The following is a 17,419-nucleotide window of genomic DNA, read 5'->3' as shown; positions in this document are numbered from 1 at the left end:
TCCCTGGTGACCACTAGGGGGCGCTGCAAGCCCACCCAACGGGTCTTCCTTAGGGAGAATGCCCAGGCCAACCCTTCCCACCCGGCTTTGTGATCAACCTCACCTGTTGCTAAGTGATTCCAAACTCACTCTGAACCCCCAAAGTGTGACTTCCCTCATTCTGTGGGCTGCCCCTCATCCTGCTTCAGGAGCTCCCAGCAGGGAAAAGGCGGACAGAGCCACAGAGCTCCCAGAACTTAACAGGGGCCAGGACAGGGGCTACCGGGGCCACAGCTGAGCCTCCCCCTGAGCAGGAACATGCATGGGCAGCTCTTGGAGACTCTTAGGTCCGTCTCTCCCAGCCCTCTAGCCCACAGGACTGCGGCCCCCAGGCCTTACCCGGTCTGCCCCCAGAGGCTGGGCCCCAGGCCCACAGAGCCTGACCAGGGCTCCCGGGGCCTCAGGGTTGGTCCCACCTGAGGTCATAGTTGAGTGGCAAAGGCCCAGCAGCAGTTGAGTGGCAAAGGCCCAGGCCCCAGCCCTATAGAGCTATCCCTGCTGGAATCAGGCTCTCCACCAAGAAAATGTCAGGGCCCTAAAGGCAATATCAGATGTCAAACCCTACCACATGCTCGGGACTCAGAATGTGGCTTTTAAATAGCAGGAACCTCCAGGAACCAACAGAGCCTGGAGCTGGGGACCTGGCATTAGGCGGCTTGGACACACCTGACTATTAAGTGCCCCCCTGAAGATTGGCTCCGCATCCGTAAATCAGGGTGTTACCTTTCCTGCCGGGAGCCTGCACATGGGAGGAGGACCCAGGTGCCAGCTTTTTCTGGGAGGCCAACACCCCACTTATCCACCATTCAAATGGGCACCTAGGAGCTCCCCAGCTGCCCTGCTCTCAGCCCAGGCTTCTTGGCACCTACTGAGGGGACCAACTCCTTCCACTCTGACCTCCTCACCTTTGCACAGGCCATTTCCACTACCAGGAATGCCTCTCAGCTTCCATCCACCCACAGCCACCCTTCCTGCAGTGCCGAGGAGAGACGGCGCTCCTGCAGATGCGCCCACACCCCTTTCTGTTTTCCCGCTGATGTGGGGACTGAACTCTGGAGTCAGGAACCCAAATTCAAATCCCAGCTCTGACTCTCCTTAGCTGTGTGACCTTGGGCTAGGTATGGCACCTCTCTGAACCTCAGTTTTCTGAGCTCCAAAAGGGAGATTGTAATGCCAACCCCAAGGTGATGGCGGGCGGGGTGAAATGACATCATTCTGGAGGTGGTCTCCTGCCGGGCCCCACCTGCCCACCCATTCTCCCACCTGCTCTGGGTCTCACCTCCCGGATCAGCTGCTTCTCAGCCTCTGTGTTCTGCTGGGTCACAGATGGAGGCAATGGCTTCTCCTCACTCTGGACAGGGTTTAGGAGCACCTGACTGGACAGCAGGGCTGGGAAGAAACAGAAACAAGGGGCTGTGACCAAGGTACACACCATCTGCAGGAACTAAGCAGCAATCTACAAAGACAGCCACATGCTCATTCAAAAGGACTTCAAAGTACTGAATTTATTTAAAGCGTGTCTCTATGTAAAGTGCTAATTTATTCATTCACTTAAGAAATATTTCTTGAGTACTGCATGTTCTAGGCACTGGGGGTGCAGCTTTGAACAAAACAGACGAGGCTCCACGCCCACGAGTTAAGTTTTCAATGGGGGGAGAAAGGCAAACAAAATAAATGAGCCAACACGTGACAGGTTTCCAAGGTGCTGTGTTGTAAGGAGGCAGAAAGCAGGGAGGATGCTCAGGAGTGAGAACCAGGGGGAAGGGTTGCGATTTAAATCCTGTGGAAGGGGGTGGCCTCTTAGACAAGGTAAGAGGAAAGCAGTGATTGAAGGAAGCGAGGGCCAGAGGTGAGGCGGGAGGAGATCCTGGGGACAGACAGGGCAGCAAGGGCAGAGGTCTTGCATTGGGCAGGGGCCTGGACTATTCTGGAATAGCCAGGAGGCCAATGTGGTTGGAGTGGAGTGAGCAAGGGTCTGCGGGAAGAGGAGATGGGAGAGGGAAGGGGGCCAGACCTGGGGACTTTGTTGGCCGAGGTGAAGGCCTCGGCTTTGACTTTGGGTTAAAATGAGCCACTGGAGGGTTTGCACAGGGCAGTTAAAAGACCCGCGTTTGGACAGCATCTCCTGGCTGCTGTGTGGACAATGTACTGAGGGGACAAGGGCAGACCCCAGGAGACGTGTTAGGGCCTCTGCAGTAATTCAGGTGAGAGGTGATGGTGCCTCAGGCCAGGGGACAGCAGTGGGCAGATCCTGGACATGTTCTAAAGGTAGAGACAACTGGATTAGATATGGGTTCGAGCTTTCAAGAAGCCAAGGATGAGCCCAGAGGTTCTGGCTTGAACACCTGGAACAGCTGGAGGACAGCAGATTTGGGGGAGATCACGAGCTCAGTGTTGCAGAAGTGAGGTTTAAAATGATTGTTAGAAAGCTGGATAGTCAAGTCTGGAATCAGAGGACACACTGTGTCAATCGTTTTTATACATTTTCTGTGTTTATGATGCTTTGCCGTCTTGGTGGCCTTACTGGCCTGGGACAGACTGCTCCTCCCAGGGCCAGCTAATTCCTAGAGAGAGCAAACAACCTGTTACTGAGCCCACTCTTTGTATAAAAACCAACGCATCTTGAGTCTGCACCCCCAACCACCTTTTTAATCTAACTCTCACACCCCAAGTGGCCCTAAATCTCCCCAGAGCCAGGTACCAGACAAGTAGGGACAGCCCCTGGGCCCCAAACCTGCCAGAATTACCCAGACTAGTCAGTCCTAAGCTGTGTCTCCTACCCTGCCTTGCCTTTCCCACAGAAACTCCAGGATGGCTCTAGCTCAGGCCTTCCCCTTGCTCCTCACCGCCGGTGCTTCCCCTGCGGCCTGCAGGGCACTCATGCCTCTCGTTTCCAGAGTAACTGTAACATCAAACTTTCCTTTCAACACCACTGACCTCTCACGTCACCATTCAGACACCTTTATAAATTAAGACCTGGACACAAATCACACAGCCAGGCTGGAGGCCCACAGGTGAGAGCCATGAGCCTAGAGAGCCCACCGCGAGTGTAGAGGGACCGCTCTGCCTTGGGGGGGGGGCTCCTGGGAGGGGACAGAGAGGTGGGAGGACCAGGACTGAGAGTGTCCAGGAAGCAAGGGCTTCAAGGAGAAGGGAGCAGATCAGCAGAGCGAGCTGATGCTGAGGACGAGGTGATCCAGAGGACCGAGCACTGACTTAACCACCAGGAGGTGCCTGTGACGAGGCGCACAGCCTGCCTGGACTAGGGCGAGGGCGCGGAGGCAGAGGAACCGGGGCCAGCGAAAGGGGAAGAGAGAAACATGCCAGGAACAGAGGGGGAACTGGGCGGAGAGGGCACGGCTGACGCTAAGGGCCGCGTGGTGGAAGCGCCTGGAGCTCCGAGTCAGAACCTGCTTCGCGGCCCAACGACAAAGCATCGTGCGTTGTCTAACGAGCCCTACGTGCTAAGCCCCCAGGGGCCTGTCTCATGCAGTCCTCCCAGCTGCCTCACAGCGGGCGGGTGCTATTACCTCCATTTCACAGTTGAGGAAATTGAGGCTCAGAGGGGCTAAGTCCTGCCCGAGGAGCCAGCATGTGAACTGGCTCTTACTGCCCAGCTCTCAGCTCCCTGCCCCGCGCCAGCCATTTCTGCTTGCTGAGCTGCCTGTTAGTAACCCAGAAGGAGGGACACTAAGGGTCCCTGCCCCACAAGGCTGCCTGACAACCGCTGGTTCCGGGGAGCCGCTGGCAGGGCCTCCCCAACTCCTTTCTGGTACCTCTCACCATTCCCCATCTAGCGTCTTACCAACCTTGGGGGTGATCAGAGGCGGGGAAGTAGGGCAAGACAGACTGCCAAAGTGAAACCCCCATCGTGGTGTTCAAGGCCACCCATCGCCACTCCGGCCCCTGCCAATCCCTACGTGGCCATCGCACACCACCCTACTCAGTGTCTGTGGTTCCCCAAACACACTTAATCGTTTTGTGCATCTTTGCACACACTGGCCACTCTCATCCTATCTAACAGGGAGACTTCTCAGCCCCTGAGGCGTCCCACATGATGGCCTACTGGAGTGACCCGCCGCCTCCCAGGAGACAAGGTGCCCAAGAGACAGAGTGTGGATCTGACTCACCTCTGTGTCCCCAGTGCCCAGCACAGGTCCGCACGGGGGAGAGAAAAGGCTGGATGACAGGGTGGAGTAAGTGAGTGGGCAGATGTGTGGATGGCAGGATACAGGAGGTGGGTGGAGAGAGCGGGCGAATGAACGGGTAACTCGACGGATGGACGGCAAGCGGGTGGGTGAGTGGGTAGGTGGGTAAATAACAGAGTGGGTGAAAGGGTAGGTGGGTAAATGAAACGGTAGGTGGGAAATGGGTGAGTGAGTGGATGGCTGAGTGAACGGGTGGGTGGACGGGTGGGGGAGCGGGTGGATGGGTGGGTGGGCGGACAAGCAGATGAATGGGGGGTGCAGAATGGATGGATAGAGAGGCGGCTGGGTGGGGAGCTGGATGAATGGAGAGATGGACTCAGGCTCCTTTGTGCTCCCTTCCCCAGAAATGTCTCAGATAAGAAAAAACCTTGGAGTCGTTCAGGGGCAAGAACCTTGCAGACCTGTGCTCCAGGTATGGGTTTCTACCTACTAGATGACGGCCGAACGCCTGGGCGTAAGTGCTGCCATCACAAGGCGCCTCCCTGCGAGTGGGGGTGGGACGTGGGGAAGTGAGTCCCCCCGCTGCTGAAGAGCACAGCATAAAGATGCTGCCCCAGAGACAGCAGGCAGACAAGGGGATGACAGCTGTGCAGCTCCGAGGCAGGGAGCAGGCGACAGAGCCCCACCCCCTGGCTGATGGCACAGGACAGGCGCACTGGCCTCTTCTTGGGGCATCAGCGAGCAGACACCAAGCAGGCCTCTCCCTCACTGTTCCAAAGCTCTGCTCCATGAAGCTGAGAGGACATGGGGGCTCCGCCTCCCCGTCTCTCAGACACAGCCGGAGGCAGGCAGACCAAGGGACAGAGCCCTTCTCCCGGTCCCCTGACCCTTCCTGCCTCGTCCTCCAGAGCCTCCCACCTGACAGGTCGCTGGGGCTCATCTGCTGAGCCAGAATGGCCTTGAGCTTCTTGATCTCCTCCTGGTACTCGCGCAGCATGGCATCCTTGGGGTCCATGTTGATGTGTGGCTTGTTCTTGATGTTCTTGGCGCGGTTGGCATAGCGCAGCGTGCTGAGTGTCTCGTCGTAATTGTTGTCTGCGGGCGACAGGCAGGCCACCATCAGCGTCTTGGTGTTGCCGCCCAGTGAGTCCTGCAGCAGCCGTGTCAGTTTGGAGTCACGGTAGGGGATGTGTTTACAGCGCCCATCCACCAGGGCAGAGATGACGTTGCCCAGAGCTGACAGTGACAGGTTGATCTTGGTGGCCTCCTTGAGCCGCTCCCCTGTGGCACCTGTCTTGGACTGCCGCTCGCTGCCTGCCAGGTCCACCAGGTTCAGCTTGCCTGCCCGGAGGTGGTCCTTGCCCCGCTCGTCTGCAGACAGACCAGGCAGAGGGGTGAGGGCTTCTAGGTGGGCCCCCCGTGGTAATGAGGGCAGTCAGCCATCAGGCATCAAGTGCTGACCACCCACTGAGGGTCTCAATTCAGCCACACAGGAGCCCTGTGAAGGAAGTGCTCCTACTGTGCCCATCTTACAGATGAGGAAACTGAGGCTCAGAAAGGGTTTTTCACTTGCCCAGCCCCCAGGGCTGTCTGAGTCAGGAAGCAGGGCTGGGAGGTACAGGCTATTCTCTGAGAACAGCAGACTTCTGTGGCCATCACAGCAGCTCCCACAGATTTCTTGTGAGACCAAAGGTGGGGATGTGTGTGTGACTGGGTCACCAGGGAGTTGTATCCTTTAAGGCACAAAACATTGGCTTTGGAGACTCTTGGACCTGGTTCCCATCCCAGTCCTGCTTCCTACTTGCTGTGTGACCTTGGCAGAGCCATACAACTCTCTGATTCTCAACTCTCCTCTCAACAAAATGAGATTAACAATAGCTCCCCAGTAGGGTTGGTTGTTGGGAGGAGTAAAGTGAATGGACAGCACATTTTTCCAGGGTCCATGCAGGGCCTGGCACAGCAGGCATTCGTCTCCTCTGAGAACAAGCCCAGTTCTGCAGTGACTTGAGCCTGTGTAGCAGGCAGACCCCAAGTGCCGAAGTGACAGGTACTGAGTACCCTCTGGTTGGTAGCAGGGGCTCAGAGCACAGATTTTGGAGACACAGACCTGTGGGGGTTCAAGCTTGATTCCATCCCTCAGTAGCTGTGAAACTTGGGGAAACTGATTCACTTGACTTTGAGCCTGAGACTTTCTCTCTGTAAAGTGGGGAACCAAAGGCCCACCCTGAAGGGCTACTGTGAAGACCGCTCCAACGTGTGGAAAGAGCTCAGGGTTGTGCCTGGCACCTAGCAAGTGCTCATTAAACAATAGCTTGCTGCTATTAATACTATTAATAATTCTTTTTTGTCTCTAGACAACACCATACACGGTTCTAAATGAGATGAGATGGGGGCAGGGGCTACCTCCTTAGTTTCTTGCTGGTTGAAATCAGAATTGGTCTAGTTTTGCCCATGAGCACAGGAACCAGAAGTAAAGAAATAAAAGGTTTGGCTGATCCTGACACGGGAGGGGCTTGATTCTTTGGGCTATTACAGGAGGAGGAGGAAGGGAAGGGGAAAAGGGGGGAGGAAGAGAAGACCCTGGAAGGAGGGTCTTGAAACCGCCCTTTTGCCCTTTTGGGAAGCTCTTTGCAGAATGTGAAGGAGCCTTAGACAGGTTCGGGCCTCTACTCTGGGAGGGTTACCCCAGGGAACCTAATCTGAGGAAATGGCTGTAAAGGCAGAAAAAGTTTTATGCACAAAGACGTTCGTGCTGGCATTATTTACACTGGAGAACTGGAAACTGCTGCAACAACTGGTCGAGGACTGGTTAGAAAAGGGCAGGAGTAACGCCCTATCCTGCAGGCCCGCCCACGGTCCTATGCGCTGAATGCACATAAGAGGCAGTGGGTGCTCAGCGGGGGCCACCAGTGCTGCTGCTTATCCTGGAAACGCGGGTCCTTGAGCCGGAGGGGCCTCTGCCTCCTCCAGGCAGTTCGAGCATCCTTCCCAGTTTCAGACGGGGCCCTCGAGGCTCCGAGAGGCGGAGTATCTTGGCTACTAGGAGCAGGAACCCAGTTCAAGTTGCCTGGCCCCCTCTAGCCCGTCGGGCCCCACATACCCACAGCATAGATCTCGATGCTGATGGTGAAGATGGAGTGGGAGCGCGAGGAGTCCTTGTTCATCAGGGTGTAGCCGACCGAGCGGTTCTTCCAGCCCTTCTCCATGATGAGCTCGCACTGGGCCACGCTGTGCACCGTGTGCATGGAGAGCCCCTTCACGTACACTCCCTTCTCCGGGTGCTCCTTCAGCTGTGGGCAGGAGGCACCGGTCAGGGGCAGGAGGGGCCAGGGATCCGGAGGGAAGGGCCCAATTCAGACCCCCTTTGCCCTCCTGTAGCCCCGATTAGCACCCCAATTGCAGGTGGAGCCAGCCTCAAACTCACCCCTGCCTCTTATTTGTGAGACCTTGGGCCAGTGACTTAACCTCTTTAAGCCTCAGTTTCCACATCTGTAAAATGGGTATGAAATACCTATATCCTAGGGAGGTGGTGAGGATTCAGTAAACTAAGGCCCATACGATGCTTGGCATGGTGCGTGGCACATGGCAAGTGTTCCATAAGTATCAACAGCTTGTCCTTGCTGTTGGTGGCGCTATTGTTGTGAGAGTAGTTTTCAGTCTGGGAGTGTTACTCCCCAGGGCAGGCACTGTAGTCACCTACAGGCTCTGAGTGCCCCTCCTCTGCCCCGTCAGTGTGGCTCTGTGCCTCTCTGCCACAGCTTCAAGGCAACAGGAATATTGCTGGTGCCAGATCATGGCGGGTGAGGTGCCATTTGCTGCCCAGAACTCCCGCTGGCCCACAGCTCAAGTGAGCTCTCAGCACAATGGCAGTGAGTAAATTAATTTATCCGACTGCTCCCTGCTCACTCTCCAGGCAGCCAAGTTGTTTTGTTGCTGACACAGAGCTGTGAAACGCAATATTTTTCAAGTGTGAGAAGAAATAAAACTACTCCAGCAAGAGCATAGTGAATTAGGACAAAAGTCACCAGTCTGCTGTCTGAGCCACCCAAGGCTCAGATGCTTTGCTCCTGGCAGCTTCAGGGTCCCAGGTGGGGTTGGGACCTGCTGGGCCGTGGGGGAGGGGGGGGAGGGGGGGGCATGGAGGCAAGCACAGGCTTCTCTACCCGCAGAAGTGTGGAGAAATAGCCACAGCCAGCCCAAGGATTGCGCTTCACGGTGTGGGTAAACAACTGAGGCACAGAGGGGTTAAGTGACTTGCTGAAGGTCACACAGCTATTAGTGGCAGGGCACCAATGGGGTAACAGACAGTGGAAGAGTCCAAAGGGAAGGCCTGGAGGCTGGAGCATCCTGCAGCAACTCAAGCTTGAAATGACACAGGGTTGACCTTGACCTAAGAGGCAACTATGAGGATGGAGCACAAAGGACAGGAGTGGGAGACTCTGCACACAGATCACGGGGTGACGCCAGCTGGAGGCCTCAGCAGCACCTGGTGGCTTCATTCATGCCCACTTGTGTGCCTGAGAGTGGCATTTTTTTTTATTACTGCCATGCTCCCTGAAAGAATCTAGAAGGCTGCCTGGCACATAGTAGGTCTAGGTGAGTGAGCAGTTGCTCCTGGCTTCAGGGAGAAGGCAGCCCCCGTTTAGTGAGACAGGCCTGGAGTAGAAAGCCGCTTCTGCCCCTTGCTAACCGGGGAGGGCAGTTGGCCTCTCTTGGCCTCGGTTTCCTCATCTGTGAAAGGATAATAAATCCCGTTTCTGCACGACTGTTATGAAGATTACCAAGGGAACGGAGCGGGTACCTGCAGGAGGCTCTTTGAAAAAGGGCATGAAGAGGGTGAGGAGGCCTCTCTCGGGCGGAAAAGGGGGCAGGGCGGCCACACCTCACGCAGGGGTCATGCCACCCCACGTTTAGGCCCAGGAAGGCTTGTCCCCAAAACTTGTGACCCCTGGCTCCCTCCATCCCTCCCGATACTCCTGCTCCCACCCACCACAGAGCTGGGGAGGCGCCCAGCAACCGCCACCAGCTGTGCCCTGTGCCTTGGTAACTGCTCCTCCGAGGCAGGGCACCCGGTCGCCATGACAACCAGCTGGGCTGTGGCATGGCAGCGACTGGCGCACGGGCAGGACATGTCCACCACAGATCTGGAGCCAGGAAACACCCCCACAGAGGAAGGGGTCCTGGCACTGCTGTCGGGACACGGGGTACAGGACCCAAAGGAGAGGCCCCGAGGGCCCACCTCCACCGCCCAGTACTGGGCTGGTTTCCATGATGGTCTGTGGTTGGGGGGCAGGAGGTGTAACTCTGCTTCCCCAAATCTCCCGCTGGCCCTAGCTGATCTAATACATGATCAGGCCCCGTGCTGTGCTGTGGAGCCTGACCAGCTGCACAAACATCGGGCTCCACCCTTTACTGACTGTGACTGTGCCTTTAGTCTGACCCAGGTGCACTGGGCCTCAGTTTCCCCATCTGTAATAAAGGATACACAGCACCTCCTCCTGAGGCTGTTGTGAGGTTTACAGGAGAAGCCATCCGCACCTCCTCTGTGAGGTGCCAGGTCAGATGCTTGGTGCACCCCTGCAGAGTGTCACGGAGTCCATCTGGTTCACCAAGCCTGAGGCCCGCAGCCCAACTGGGGCAAGTGCACATAGCTGCCAGCCCCTGGCTCTCAGGGCCTGGGTGACCCAGCCATTCTAGGGGCGAGAGTAGTGAGGAAGGGGAGGAGGGCCCCTTGCCACCCCAGTGCGGGTTGGCAGGGGACCCTGGTCCTGAAGGCTGGCCTTTCAGGGCTGACACGTGGGAGCAACTCCCTGCGCTCCTCTCCTCCCCCTCTCCTGTCTGGGGGCTGAGGCGTGACTCAGCTGCTCCAGCTCCTGGATGGAGAAGACAGGGGAAGACTCCAGGTGGGTGGCTGGAGGCTCCTGCACAGAAAGGGCAAAGCACTGCTGTGTTTGGGAGGAGCAGAGGAAAAGGGGTTGGGCAGGGTCCTGGTCTAGATGGGGACTGGCAGGGAGGGAGGGAATTCATACCCATGTGGCCTGGCACCGGGCACCCCGTAAGTTTTTACCGAATAAAGGGATCATGTTCCTCCCAACTGGAACCTCATTTCCAGCTTCTTACTGCCCCAGGGCTTTCCTATATAGCTGACCCCAAAAGTACTGGCAGGGAAGCACCTGGCCACTCAGAGCCCACAAGGTCAGGTACAACAACTAGTAGTTTGCTATGTGACCTTGGCCAAGTCCCTGCCTCTCCTTGGGACTCGGTTTCCCCATCTGTGCCAAGAAAGGGTTGACTAGAAGCTCAGGGTCCTTCCAGCTCAAATCCTCAAGGGCATTTCCATGATATGACAGGTACAAACAAGTTTTCCAGACGCTGCTCCCTGGAGTCTGATTCGTTGCACTGGGCCAAGGAGTGGTCACCAGTAAGAGAGGAACTCATAGCCCCCGAAAATGAAGCCAGGGCAAGTGAGGGGTTAGGAAGCAAGTAGCAGGCTTTGGAGCTGAGCAGAGCAGCAGCCCTGCCCCCACAGGGGTGGCTCCCTTGTCCTGTCCACTTGGGAGAACAGGGAGGGTCCAGAGATTGGAGAGGGGTTCCACTCCCTCCCCATGGCTATCAAGGCACGTGGCCTGGGGAGATGGAAGCCGTTTGGGTCATGGAAAAAGTCCAACCCTGACTTTGTGACTTCTCAGCCCAATGACCCTAGTGACCCTCTTTCCCAGCCTAGTTTCCTCACCTGTAAAATGGGGATCTCCATAGCAACCTCCCAGGGCTGATGCCCATTAATGATTGACACTCCCCCAACTCTGACATTCTGACTCTGAAGGAGGTGGGCCAACTGGTTGTGGACCTTTTGGACCCCACTGGTTGCTTAATCAGATAAGAAGCACCAGACTTGGGGGGCAGCCACCAGCACTTCCTGCACTGGCCTCTCCTCCTTGGACCTGCCCGGGCCCACTCAGCATTTAAAGAGTCCCAGAGAGGACACATACCCAAAGCCTCACACTACAATGAAGGCCCAAGGGTCCTGGACCTGGGTCCAGCCTTGCCACCAACTGTCCAGTCCTGCTAGGCCACTTGGCCTCGCTGGGCTCCCCAAAGGATCAGCCAAGTTCTGTCATCTTGAGAGAATCCCCAAAGCACTTAATTCTGCTTCACGTGCTGGGAAATGATGTTCATTTATTCTGGTTCTAGCCTTTTAGGAGATTGAGGACAATGTATAAAACATGTACCCATCAGTCCTGACCCCTCCCCCTGGGTCTCCACCATGCCACTGCTGGTCATACCCAATGTTCTTTCTCAGAATCCCAATGTCATGACGTCGCTCACTAAACCCCTGCTACACGCCAGCACTCTGCTAAGCAACTCACCCTCGGTACCCTCTTGAATTTAACAACAACCTTATGAGGTCATATCATGCGTCCTTAGGCCCACCCACACCGGACCCCTTTCAAAAGGAACAAAGTCCCAGAATCTGAGCCCAGCAGTGGCCATAAGATGGGATGTTTGAGATTCAGGACCTTGAAGCCAGACAGACCTGGGTTCAAATCCCCTTACTGCTCGGCCACTTACTGCTGTGGGAAACTTGGGCAAGTTAATTAACCTCTCTAAACCTCCCTTTCCACATGGCTAAGTTGGGGGAAATAATATCTACCTAATAAGGTTACTGTATTAAATGGGATAATACGCCTAAAGCAGTCAGTGAACAGTTCTCAATAAATGTCCATCATTGCTCTGGCCCAGTGGCTCAGTTGGCTGAATCACTGCCCGGTACACCGGAAGGTGGAGGGTTTGATTCCCGGTCAGGGCACATGCCTAGGTTTCGGGTTAGATCTCTGGTCTGGGTTCATACGGGAGGCAACCGATTAGTGTTTCTCTCTCGCTCTCTCACATCAATGTTTCTCTCTCTCTCTCTTTCTCCCTTCTTCTCTCTCTAAAATCAATAAAAATATATCTTTGGGTCAGGATTTAAAAATATACATATGGCCTGGCCAGCATGGCTTAGTGGCTGAACACTGACCTATGAACTAGGAGGTCATGGTTCGATTCCCGGTCAGAGCACATATCTGGGTTGTGGGCTCAGTCCTCAGTGGGGGCCTGCAGGAGGCAGCTGATCAATGACTCTCTCTCACCACTGATGTTTCTATCTCTCCCTCTCCCTCTCCCTTCCTCTCTCTGAAATCAATAAAGGCATAATTAAAGTTATATATATATGACAATCCTTATTACCTTCTTTTTAGCTTGAAGGGCCCTTAGAGATTTTTCAAAATAATTTTTCAGACGTGGAACCCTGTTTTCAAATATCTATTACAAAACTCCCTCTATTTCAACAGATATAGGTGGCATTAGCCCAGGTAAGGTCCAGCCCCACCTTGTGAGGTAGATGTAGGCCCACTGCCCCTCCCCTGCATTGTGGACTCTGAGAATACTATCAAATTCAAGTTCAAAAGTCCCAACTGTAGTCTGAACCAGCACCTGTGCCCTCAGGATACCTTTCCTGTATTTCAGAGGGACCACCACCACCTGATGCCAACCTCCCCTCTCCACCATGCCCCACCTACCTCTGCCAAGTCTGCACCCACCTCCAGCTTCTGCTTGGTGTCAGCCCCCAGCAGGTCACGAACGTCTTCATTGTAGATCTCCAGGTAGGCGGCCCGGACCAGGAACTTGGTGTTCTCTGCACACTGCAGGGAGCGGGCAGAGGGAGCAAAGACAGACACCTGAGCACCTGCTGCCAGACCTGGCCCTGCAACCTGAGCCCCTGCAGCCAGGACATAGTGGCAGTGAGGCAGGTGGGGGGTCAGGCTTCATAGAGGAGCACAAGTCTCGATTCTCGTATTGCTATTGTTTTAATGCTTTCTCCACAGGCTTCAAAAGAGAAGAAATGGAAGAGGCCTCCCCCTTGTTCAGGTAGAGAAAATGAGACCACAGGTGAGGCCAGGACCAAGCGCTGGCCCTGGGCTGATCCCTGGCAGCTCTCTCCTGTGGTCACCAGATGAGTCCTAGGTGCAGGTGCAGTGGGCTCTGCAGCTGACCAGGGCTCCTGTCCCCACATTGCGATTTCCCAGAGGCAGGAATCTCTGCGCACTGCCTCAAATGTCACCAGGGCACTTCTCACCTGCAGCCTGGACACTGAGAGGACTGGTTTTGACCCAGCCCATGGGGGCTCCAAGTCTCAGCTTCCCTATCTCAAAAATGGCACTGATGGTTACCTCTGGGACCAGGGTGGGGGTTCAGTGGGATAATAAAGGGCTTTGCAAAGCTTGGGTCTATAGCAACTGCTCAATAAAAAGGAAGGCTGATTGTTACGACCACTTCTCAAGGTCATTGCATTCATGTGAAATGCTAAATGAAATGTTAAAATCCAAAAATGGCAGGAGAAAAACGTGGAACTGCAAGGTATCATTTTCTGTTTTAAGTTCGCCCATCACCTTTCCAGAAACCAGTGCCTGCCTCCACTCATCCCCGCGGGTCCAGCAGGCTGATAGCATCCCACCAGCAGAGGTGCCCTGGGAGCACTCATGGTACCACTGGGGAGCCGCAGGCCCGAGCACCAGCCCTGCCCCTTCCCCCCACGAGGCCCGTACCTGGACACTCTCGAAAACATGCTCGAAGGCCCTGGGGATGATGCCTCTCTGGGAGGACGGGTCCGGCAGGCCCTGCATGGTGAAGGACTTCCCGCTGCCCGTCTGGCCATAGGCAAAGATGGTGCCGTTGTAGCCCTCAGTGACGCCCTGCGTGGGGGGACCGAACCCAGCGCTCAGCTGGCCCAGCACAGCCAGGCCCAGGGCTGCGGGGCTGCCTCCTAACAGGCTCGGGGCCCCTGCTGGGTCTCCCACCAGCTGTCCCTGGGCGGGGTGGCAGGTAGAGATGAGTGAGGCATGGCTCTGTCCTCAAGTTCACTGCCTGCTGGGGCAGGAGGCTGTCCCTGTGTGTGGTTAAGAGCTTGTGCCCCGGAGCCTAGCCACCTGGGTTCAAGTCGGCCTCCGCCGGTACTGACTGAGCCCGTGGGGTGTTCACTGAGCCTCAGTCTCCTCTGAAACGAAAGGTCAGAGCAGCACCTCCTCCAAGGCTGCTGTGAGGTTCACCGAGACATGCTGGACGCACTGCAGGGGGTGCTGGGGTACAGAGGTGCTCGCTGAATGTCCGCCTGCGCCACGGGGCAGTGATTCCCATACAAGGCAAGTGGGCGGCGTGCGTCAGTTCAGGCCGAGGGCAAGGAGAGGGAGTTCGGGGGAGGGTGGCGGGGTGGGGTGGGCAGGACGGTGTGGGAAGAACCAGGCACAGCCTCCTGGGTAAGTAGAACTCGGGGAACTGAAAGGGTGGCTTGGACTTTGACAGGTGACAGAAGAGGTAGGCATTCCAGGCTGAGGGGACAGCTTGAGCAAAGACAGTGAGGGGCTAGGGCGAGGGGGATGGAAGGTGAAGCTGGGAGGGAAGGTAGGGGCAAACTGCTGGCACCCTGAAGTCTTTCTTTACCCACAGACGCACTTATTCATCCCATGGGCACTGACTCATCCCTGTGCCGGCCACCGTGCTCTGGCAGGGGACAGAGTGCACAATGAGGCAGGCACCCAGTCCCTGCCCTCACAGAAGAGGACACAAACTCTAGAACCTGGCGTGAGGAGGGGGGAATCCGGAGTCAGAGCATGGGCCCAGAGCGCGGCTCCCAGGCCCCGGGGGCCCACATGGCATCTACGCTGCTTCCACCGTAGAAACTCGTCCTGTAGATTGACATGGGGCTCTGATCCCCAGGACTGCTGGTGAAGGAAGACCGAAGTCACCATTCACAGTTCCTTTGAGGGAAGGCCTCATTTTAATGGGCAGAACCGGACAAGCATCTCTCCCTTGTCTGAGGAAAACCTGACCATTGTGTGGGTTCCTGCAGCTCATCAGAGGGCCGGGGGCCGCACACAGGATGGGTCCTTTGCGGTGGGGGAGAGGCAGTGGGAGACCCATCACCCCACCAGGGGCTATGACTGGGCTCCTCAGAGCGAGGACACATAAAGTCCCAGGAACAACATGGTGCAGCACCCAGAGGGTCCATGCCACCCAAACTCAGAGAAGAGCCTACATAAAAATAAATATCACTGCACCAGCCAGTAGGGTAGCTACTAGCCACACTAGAAATGTGCCTGGTGCAACTGAGACACTGTGTTTATTTTATTTATTTTAATTAATTTACTTAAAAACTGAAGTAGTGTAAAATATTTTTCCGCTAAACACAACTTTTTTGGTGCTTCAATTTCATTTGAACCAGTGATATTTTAGCATCTGAACTGAGATGTGCTATAGTGTAAAATGGTCTTACAGGAGCCAAGAAGCAAAGGTGAAACTTTGGGAAGCTTTGGGAAAAGTGAGCTCCTTCCACTGGGTGAACATGTGAGGACAAGGACCTGATGGGGGAGGGGGCTGGACCAAATGGAAGCCCAGGACAGAGAACAGCCTGCCCATCCCCAGAGCCTGGGACCCCCCACCCCCGGGGAGAGCTGCCCTCGCCCTCTGGGAATCATCCCCTGTCAGGTCCTGACCTCTGGGGAGCTCTGAGCTTCAGAGCACTTTGGCGCTCCAGGGTTTTGACTATCCTGAAGGGAGAGATAGGGCAGCCACAGTTGGTGTTCTGGGGATGTGAAATGGCCTGCTGTCCAAAACAGGAAAGGTTCCCTATTTTGGAAACACTGGATTAAATTAGTTACACTGGTTTCTTCAAGCAAGGGAGAGTGTACGAAGCATTTCCCAAACTGTTCCCTTTTGCCTGGAACCATCTGTGACATCTCACTTAACTAGTGATCGGATGGACAGCTGGGGAGATGTTGGTAGAAAGGAAAGAGCCCTTGCCCAGCAGACAGCAGGTGCAGCTCCAGCCCCACCTCTGCCAGAAACTCCCTGTGGGAGCTTGGCCAGTCTCCTCCCTGCGGGCCTCAGGCTCCCCATCTGTGAAATGTGAGTGCCTTCCCTGTGACGAAGCTCAAACGAGCAGAAGCAGGGAAATGGTGAGATCTTCCCCTCCCCTCACCCACAGGATTAAGGGAGAGGGCTGCGAAAGCAGAGGGGGAGAAAGCAAAGGCCATGGCCCGGAGGGGAGAGGGAGAAGGAGAGGGAGGGGGAGAGGGAGAGAGGAGGAGGGGGAGAGAAAGGGGGGAGGGGGAGGGGGGCGGCGGCGGCGGCTGGAGAAAGCGGGTGGAGCTGTCTAGAGAAGTCCCAAAGCTCTCAGATGAGGGTGGAGGGCAAGTGATCTTCGGGGCTGGGGTTCTTGCGGGAAACGGGCTGTAAGGGGCGGGGGTGAGAACGGCCTTGGCACTGGGGGCAGGGGACACCCGGACACAGGCGTAGTAGGCGGGCTGGGGTCCTGCTCTCTCCTGCCGGCACAGAAGTCTTCAGACCAACCCGCGGTGTCCACCGCCGCCCCCCCCCCAAGGGCGCTCCGGCCGCGGGGGCGCAATGCGGTCCCTCAGGACCCCTCCGTCCCGCCCAGCCAGTGCTCGGGGGCAGCCCCCCGGAATCCTCACCTCCACCAGCGGGTAGGCGATCTCGTTGTAGATCTGCTCGGTGAAGTGGTCCATGTAGTAGGCGCCGTCGAAGGTGAACTGCTTGGGGGGCTCGGCGGCGGCGCCGGGGTTTTGGATGAAGCACTGGCCGCGCGCGGAGTCCACCGTTACCACGGGCTGGCAGTTCAGCTCCCGCTCCCGCCGGTTCATGGGGCGGCAGCGCACCACCACCTTCACCGACTCCGAGGCCATGGCGCCGCGGCAGGGGGCGCCGCGGCCGGGACGGACGGCAGCCGGGCGGGGGACCCCTGGCGGCCCCCGACGTGCGGACGCGGCGAGAGCCGGGCGCAGGGGGCGGGGCCTCGCGGCAGGGGAGGGGGGCCGGGACTCCCCGCGGGGCGCTCCGAGAGGAGGGAGGGGCCGGCGGGGGAGTCGGAGGACCGGAGCCGGGGCCGCCTCCTCCTCCCGCGCCCGGGCTCGGCCGTCCCGGAGGCCTGGCGCGGGCTGGGGAAGTGGGGATCCCCGCTGCAGGCGCCGCCGCAGGACCCGAGCCCCCAGCAGCCCGCGTGCGCTCACGCTCCCGCGGCGTTCGCGGTTGCTAAGCAACGCCGTGACGTCACATGTGGCCGCTCGGGGGAACGTAGGCGCGTTTTCCGCGCGCGCCGCAGGGAGCGTGGCCGGGAGCATCCCCTGGCTGGCAGCCTGCGCGCGTGGGCTGTCTTCACGCAGGCACCGCGCCGGCTTGGC

The 17,419-nt window shown here is 57.0% G+C and overlaps 1 protein-coding gene across 4 annotated transcripts in view; it reads right to left on the bottom strand.

Annotated features, from left to right (window-relative positions):
• KIF17 (kinesin family member 17) overlaps window positions 1-16,993 on the bottom strand; it is a gene marked incomplete at its 5' end in the record, with an annotated part of 28,607 nt that extends 11,614 nt beyond the window's left edge. For 3 of the 4 annotated variants that reach the window (XM_081143551.1, XM_081143550.1, XM_081143552.1), the window contains 6 exons: window positions 1,319-1,428; window positions 5,106-5,558; window positions 7,288-7,477; window positions 12,767-12,868; window positions 13,772-13,918; window positions 16,694-16,924. In XM_081143551.1, coding sequence (XP_080999677.1) covers window positions 1,319-1,428; window positions 5,106-5,558; window positions 7,288-7,477; window positions 12,767-12,868; window positions 13,772-13,918; window positions 16,694-16,924 — 1,233 coding nt within the window. Of the gene's footprint in view, window positions 1-1,318; window positions 1,429-5,105; window positions 5,559-7,287; window positions 7,478-12,766; window positions 12,869-13,771; window positions 13,919-16,693 lie in introns of all 4 variants that reach the window. The other variant, XM_081143549.1, reaches the window with a different exon arrangement.
• Between the last annotated feature and the right edge of the window lie 426 nt (window positions 16,994-17,419).

The sequence above is a fragment of the Miniopterus schreibersii genome, assembly GCF_964146895.1.
Source record: "Miniopterus schreibersii genome assembly, chromosome: 8".
NCBI lineage: Eukaryota > Metazoa > Chordata > Mammalia > Chiroptera > Miniopteridae > Miniopterus > Miniopterus schreibersii.
This window is presented reverse-complemented; position numbering and strand designations above follow the sequence as displayed.